The sequence below is a fragment of the Elgaria multicarinata genome, chromosome 12, assembly GCF_023053635.1.
Source record: "Elgaria multicarinata webbii isolate HBS135686 ecotype San Diego chromosome 12, rElgMul1.1.pri, whole genome shotgun sequence".
Taxonomy (NCBI): domain Eukaryota; kingdom Metazoa; phylum Chordata; class Lepidosauria; order Squamata; family Anguidae; genus Elgaria; species Elgaria multicarinata.
Genome location: NC_086182.1, coordinates 5,719,585 through 5,726,705, shown reverse-complemented (window position 1 = coordinate 5,726,705; position 7,121 = coordinate 5,719,585). Strand labels below are relative to the sequence as shown.

Genomic DNA, 7,121 nt, shown 5'->3' with positions numbered 1-7,121 from the left:
GGACTGGTCAAGAATAACACCCAGGTCCCGCGCCTCAGTCATAATCCTTGGTCAGATTCCCGAAATAGGCAGATCTACGAGCTCCTGCCTCAAATCTGCCAGCCACTGACCTCGGCCAATCACCATCAGCTCAGTATTCTCCGGGTTAAGCTTTAGTTTACTCCTAGACATCCAGTTACAGATCTCCGCCAGGCACCAAGACAGAGTAGCAACTGCCTCGCCGAGGTCAGACCCCACCGAGATGTAAAGCTGGGTATCATCAGCATACATATGGTACCTCAGCCCATCAACTGGGCTCAAGCCCATCAACTGGGATTGTTTATCTTGGAAAAAAGGAGGCTAAGGGGAGTCATGATAGAGGTGTACAAAATTATGCATGGTGTGGAGAAGGTGGGGAGGGAGGCATTTTTCTCCCTCTCTCAAAATACTAGAACCCAATGGGGTCATCCCATGAAGCTGATTGGTGGGAGATCCAGGACAAATAAAAGGAAGTATTTCTTCACACAGCGCAGTTAAATTATGGAACTCACTACCACAAGATGTAGTAACAGCCACCAATTTGGATGGCTTTCAAAGGGGGCTGGATAAATTCCTGGAGAAGGCTGTCAATGGCTACTAGCCCTGAAGGTTGTGTGCTACCTCCAGTATTCGAGGCAGTAAGCCTATGTGCACCAGTTGCTGGGGAACATGGATGGGAGGGGGCTGCTGCACCGTGTCCTGCTTGTTGGTCCCTGGTCGACAGCTGGTTGGTCACTGTGAATGGAGTGCTGGACTAGATGGACCCTCAGTCTGATCCAGCAGGGCTCTTCTTGTATTCTTAGTCACCCATCCTGCTGCAGAACAAAGCCTTTCTAGCTGAGCAAACATGACTTGCCATGCTGCCATGGATTATTCACAGATTGCACCCTTGATTTTGCCATTTTACTTGCTTTTTTATATTATTGGGACTGGGAAACCCATGACAACCCATAGAGTCCAATCTACCTTTTGCCCTCCCCAAACTGAACATTGCCGCTGAACTTGTATCATTGTGACCTAAGGTTTATCCTGGGATCATCCAGGGCTCGCCCCTGCCTGAGCACTGGATCCCCTGTGTATCACCTAGATGAACAGGTTTGACCCCTGGACGATCCAGGGATAAACCTTAGGTCTAGCTATGGCCTGTGTCAGTGCCTGGAACAAGGAGGTGGGCAATGCATCAGTATTGATGTTGCTTGCTGAAGAAGAGGCCTGCAGCCTCAGTTACAAACATTTGCAGCCACAAATCACAACTCCCAGCCGCCCTAAGGTGAGGAATTAAGGGAGTTGTAGGCCAAAACATCTGGAGGGCCACAAGTTGCCCATTCCTGGCCAAGTCCCTATTTGAAGAAGAAAGAAGTGGGAGCCATGGCTGCCACCTCCCATCCGTTTAAACTAGGCTTGCGTAGGAGAACTTCCCAATGGGTTGTGCCCCATGTTAACGGGTGGGAGGGTGGAAATATGTCTCGGATTTCCTGACTCAGCCACAAGTGTCTTTGGCACTGGCAGTGGTGTGGCCGTGCTGCTATGACTCGGTGTTTGCCCAGTCACACTCTTCCTGCTTTCCATGGCCCCTCCAGCCACGTCTGGCCTCATTGAAATGGCAGCCATGGAAGTTGCAGGCACAACTGTAGCCATTCGGTGCCTGTAATTAGCGGATATGGATTCTAGCGCTAGACCTAGGGATTGGGTGGGAGACTCTGGCTTCATTGGAAGCCTGGAAGAGAAACTACCGTGGCAGGAGTTTTAGAACACAGCTTGCTGGAACCTTTATTTGGCATCTAATCGAGCAAATTCCTTTAGAACTAGAGCATATAAAAATACAGAAGAGTAGCTGGCCCTAGGAATGTAACCTGACTTGGCTTGAAGGCTGTTTTGCAACCCCCACATCATTCAGACGGCTGGGAACCATTCCAGGATCAGTGATGCCACTGGTCCCATATGTCAAATCCAGCTTTGTTTTAATGCTGGAAACAGTCCCACCACCTTTACAGTCCTTTTAGAATATATGGTTCTTTGACAAGCCAAAGAAGGCAGCCTTTCTAATGGAGCTAACCGTTTCTACTCTTCATGCTCTGACAACAGAGCCCTCACTTGTTCTACAACCTCCACAAACTCCTTCATTGCTTCGGGGTGAAGTCTGGAGTCCTGTGTCAAGTGCTCAAAAAGGTTCAAGGGGGCAGCGCTGCGGAGGGCCTTGGGTATAGGGATCTGGATAGGCAAGGAGATGTTCCCAATCAGGAAGTGTTCAAGGTATTTCTCCCGCAGGGCAGTATGCATGAACAAGAGGATGTCCTGAAGTCTTGACCCAACGTTCTCGGGCTCCCAATCCGACAGGGGCTGAAGGAGCAAGAGGTGCATCAGGCATGTCTTGTAGTGATAGTTGGTGAGCACTGCATTCTTATCAAGTGGGCGGGACTCTCTGAAATAGATGAGGATCTGGAGACATTTCAGGTGGCAGCTCTCCTCGGGGGCCCGCTGGCTCACCCATTTGAAAAAGAGCAGCTCCTGAATGACAAAGGTCCGCTGCCACACCGTGCCGGTTAAACGATCTCTCTCGGCATCTCGGGTGGCCAGGAAGACCAAGGAGTCTCCTTGCTGCACCCCAAGTATGATGTCGATCGAGATCGACCTGCCAGACCGAAATGCCAATTTCAGACGGCATGTTGTGTTGGAAGGCTGGGGCAGGAGATCAAGGTTGTACTTCTGATAGATACTATCCCAGGCTTTGTCCACCAGACTCTGGAACCATTGGATGGTTTTTTCCACATCCAAGTGGGAGCTGGTGCACAAAACATGCATCAGGAAGGCTCCTTGCTTGTCTTTGCTGACTTCTTGTTCTGGGTGGTGAAGGAAGCAGACCACGTCCCCCAGTAGCCTCTCTCTCTTGCACATGCACTCCATCTCCACCAAAATGTGCCCATGTTTGCTCGGCGCACCCTCAGAGTCGCTTGTTTCAATATGGAAGGAGTGTCCCTTGGGTGGCAGTATAGGCACCAGTACACTGAATGGTTTGGAGACCTTCGTGTGCCATCCTTCAAAGGCGCTGTCCACTCCGATGCAGTTCTCCAGCAGAGGAAAGGTATTCTGGTAGGGAAGGGCAGACCGGCACACCTCCAGCAAGTCATTCACAAAGGACTCGACAAAATCGCACATGCTGCTCAGATCGCTAGTTTCCACCTCAAGGTAGTGGTCGTAAAAAGCCGCCAGCAGTTTTTGCTTGGGTTCATAAGATTCGGGTTCCATGTCAGTATCGTCGTAGTCTTCGTTGGTGGTCGTGCTGGAGCTGTCTGTGCTGGAGTCGTAATTGGGCTCCTTTTCCATGCTGTGTCTACAGCACCCAAAGAGGATGAGAATGATCAGTCCCACGTAGTGCCACCCATCCCAGGTTCCATCTTCTGCTGCCAGGTCAGTTGTAACCCAATCCTCCCGGCTCTGTTTGGGATTCCAGCTCCAGCCCATCTGGTCAAGTTCTACCTGCAAGCGCCCCATTTCATTTTTCAGCAGCTTCTCGTGCTCCTGGAGGCGGTTCAGCGTGGCCGAGTCTGTGTGGTCACTGACCATCAGGGGGTGATGGACAAGAGCTAGCGCAGCCAGGAAGATAAGAGGACCCAAAAACATGTCTAAAGCAGCTGTCCCTAGAGAAGCACACGAGACAGAAAGCTATTAAAGCAGGAGCCACGGAAGACTATGCTGTCGGTGGACAATAAGGCTGGATGAATTCTGCACAATTTTAAGGAACATTTTCCTTAACTGTAACTACTTCTGCGTTTCCATCTTATTTAAAAGTGTGTTTCTAAGGGGCAGAGTTCAGCTTGCACTTTGGGGGTGGTATATTATAGTGTTAACATTGACCCTGTGTGCTTCAGATGTGGAAAAAAAGGCAAATTCCATGTTGGAGAACATTAGAAAAGGAATCAAAATAAAACAGCCAATATCGTAAAACTTTTACACAAATCTGTGGTGCGACCATAACATGGAATATTGCGTATAGTTCTGGTCACTGCATTTAAAAAAAAGATAATGGTAAAGCCGGGGAGGGTAAAGAAAAAGGCAAGAAAAATGTTCTGGGGATGAGCATCGCCCCTATGAGGAACAGTTACAACATTTGCGCCTTTCTGGTTTAGACAAAGAGTTCCATCCGACAAGCGTTTCCTTGCACGCTCATTACTGGGCACTCAGGGAGTTTGCTCAGGTCCCTCACATGATGTCGTCTGCCTCCTGCACGTCTTCCACCCCTTCTGGCCTTCCTTGCGCCACAAAAAAACTCTCCACAATGTCTGATGTATTTTTAAACACAGAATTACTGCTCTCTCCTACTGTGTGCAGGAGAAGCAGCACCCTTAGAACAGCGGACTCAATGGGCCTCGTGCTCCTTGGGTACTTCCTCTTTTGAAAGAGGAAATAACTGAGGAACGAAAACATGGGCAGAGAAGTGACAGTAGGGAGCGTGTGCGCCCCCCCCCCAGGTGTGATGGAGCTCAAAAGCAAGTAGGGGTGTGGGGGAACTAGTTACAGATTTATAAAATTATGCTTGATGTGGAGAGATAGTTTTTCTATCTAGGGATAGTTTTTCTCCTTCTCTCATAATACCAGAATCATTCAATGAAGCTGAATGGTGGGAGATCAAAGACAGATGAAAGGAAATACTTTTTCACACAGCGCATAATTAAACTGTGGAACTCACTATCACAAGATATAATATTGATCACCAACTTGGAGGGTTTTAAAATGGGATTAGGAAATTTCTCCCAACCCCTTACAAATACAACAGTAAAGCAGAACAACTGGGTTGGGTACACTGGTGACAATATATATATATATATATATATATATATATATATATATTATTTAATTTGTCAGTCTAGTTTTTATATATTGTGTATTTGTTTCCATTGTAATATGGAAACAAATACACAATATATATTAGGCCAATAATAACACAATACTGTAACATTTTAAAACTAATACCAAATGCATTTTGACCTATGGTCTTCTTCAGTGGTAAAAGTATTGTTGATATAGAATCATAGAAAAGTAGAGTTGGAAGGGGCCTATAAGGCCATCGAGTTCAACCCTTATCAGTGCAGGAATCCACTCTAAAGCACACCTAAAGGAATCCACCCTAAAGCATACAGAATTTAATTGTGAATGTTCATTTTATTTATTTATTCATTTATTTATTTATTATATTTATTTGTATCCCGCCTTTTGCCCAATACTGGGCCTAATTTTAGACAAATTAATTGAGGACGAGGCTATCGATGGCTACTAATCATGACGGCAATGAGTTACCTCCATGGTCAGAGGCAGTAAGCCTACGTACGCCAGTTGCTGGGGAACATGGGCGGGAGGCTGCTGTTACACTTGTGTCCTGCTTGTGAGCTTCCGCTCAGCATCTGGTTGGCCAGTGTGGGAACAGAGCACCGGACAAGATAGACCTTAGGTCTGATCCAGCAGGGCTCTTATGCTTTTAGTTTCTAAAGTGAGAAGTGTGTGGTCACAAGCCTGGGTCCTCCTGAAAGACACCCTAATCCCAGGCATGTGGAGACAGGTTGCAATTGCTCAGTAGTCAGACTTACATAGCTAGAGGTTATTACTTCACAGTTCCCGGACCCAGCCATGCCGCTGAAAACAGTCCCAATGCTAAACTGCGGTGTACGCTGGTTCAGATTAAACCCTTGCCTTTGTCTGTGTTCCTGAAATAATAGGGGCCTTCACATGAACCACCTCTGTAAATCCCCACCAGGAGTCAGGGGCTGGTGTCAGGGAAATCCTAACAAACGACGTAGAAAGTGGTAGAGCACCTGCCCTCACATCTCCAGTTAAAAAGATCAGGTAGCAAGGGGTGGCAAAGACCTCCGCCCGAGACTCTGAACAGCCGTAACCAGCAGGAGATGATACCAGGTTAGATGGATGAACGTTTTGAGCTTCCTCGGTTGCACTCTTGAATCAGGAGCTAGTTATGCCCTGGGGCAGCAGGTATGAACTCAAAGAGTAAAAAATAAGCCAAAGGCAAGAGCGGAACCAAGGAATCTTCTACAATAATATTATTAGTAAAAGGTTTATTAAAGTGCCAGGTGCCTACGCGTTTCGAACGCGGCTGCATTCTTCCTCAGGGCTGCTAGGCCTAGCAGCTTCTGCAGACAACTGCACTAACGTTATAAAGCCCTGAGGAAGAACGCAACCGCGTTCGAAACGCGTAGGCACCTGGCACTTTAATAAACCTTTTACTAATAATATTATTGTAGAAGATTCCTTGGTTCCGCCCTTGCCTTTGGCTTATTGTTTACTCCTCTATGAGGTTTTTCTCCTTTTCGCACTTGAACTCAAAGAGTGGCATAACTTTACATTTCGTTTTCCGCACAAGGGAAACTGAGCAAACCTAGAACTGCACTTGGATTAAAATTTGGTAGGATAGCTGGGGCCTCATCAAATGAATTCCAGGGTTACACCTGGCCTGTAGGCCATTAGAGTGCCACCCTACCCACACCGGTCAAAGCATTCTGTTGGTTTGTATATCATTGTATTTTCTTTAGTGCTGAACTTCTAACTTGCCCTCCACCCATTTCTCAATTTGGGGAGTATAGGAGCAGGCTAATTCCCCACCACCACCACCACCAAAAGTACTTTTTTGTGTGTGCAAGAAGCAAATTATTTCCGGCTTTCCAATGTACCACATATTGGGCTTTCTGCATTGACCGAGTTGCCTACTTCGAGGCAATCTAGAATGGATGGGCACAGCTCACCAAGATGGTCTCCTGCTCAAGCCCCACTGAAATGAATGGGAACTGCACAAGAGCAAAGGAGTTTGGTGGAGGTTGTGCAGGAGACCGTCCCAGTACATGGTGCCCTTAGTGCATAATCCCCACATATCTTTTACCTGAAAGGGCAAAGGATAGGAAAATAAGGGTACAGAAAAGCTCTTCCACGTACAGTTTTTATGGCAGCCTGCCCCTGCCTGGTGCTTGCCATTGCTGATCAGGGAGCAGCAGATGGAAGGCTAGTTTTATGGCAAAGGTCTCCCAAAATATGTTAGCGGGATCTAGAAGTCTTGCATTGCTTCAGGCCTAAGCTGGATGCAAGGATGGCGATCCACAGTC

At 47.4% G+C, this 7,121-nt stretch overlaps 1 protein-coding gene across 1 annotated transcript; it reads right to left on the bottom strand.

Moving 5' to 3' along the window:
* Positions 1-2,079: 2,079 nt before the first annotated feature.
* Positions 2,080-3,639, bottom strand: ITPRIPL1 (ITPRIP like 1). Its single transcript, XM_063139458.1, has one exon. The coding sequence runs from the start codon at positions 3,637-3,639 to the stop codon at positions 2,080-2,082; it is 1,560 nt and encodes a 519-aa protein (XP_062995528.1).
* Positions 3,640-7,121: the final 3,482 nt, after the last annotated feature.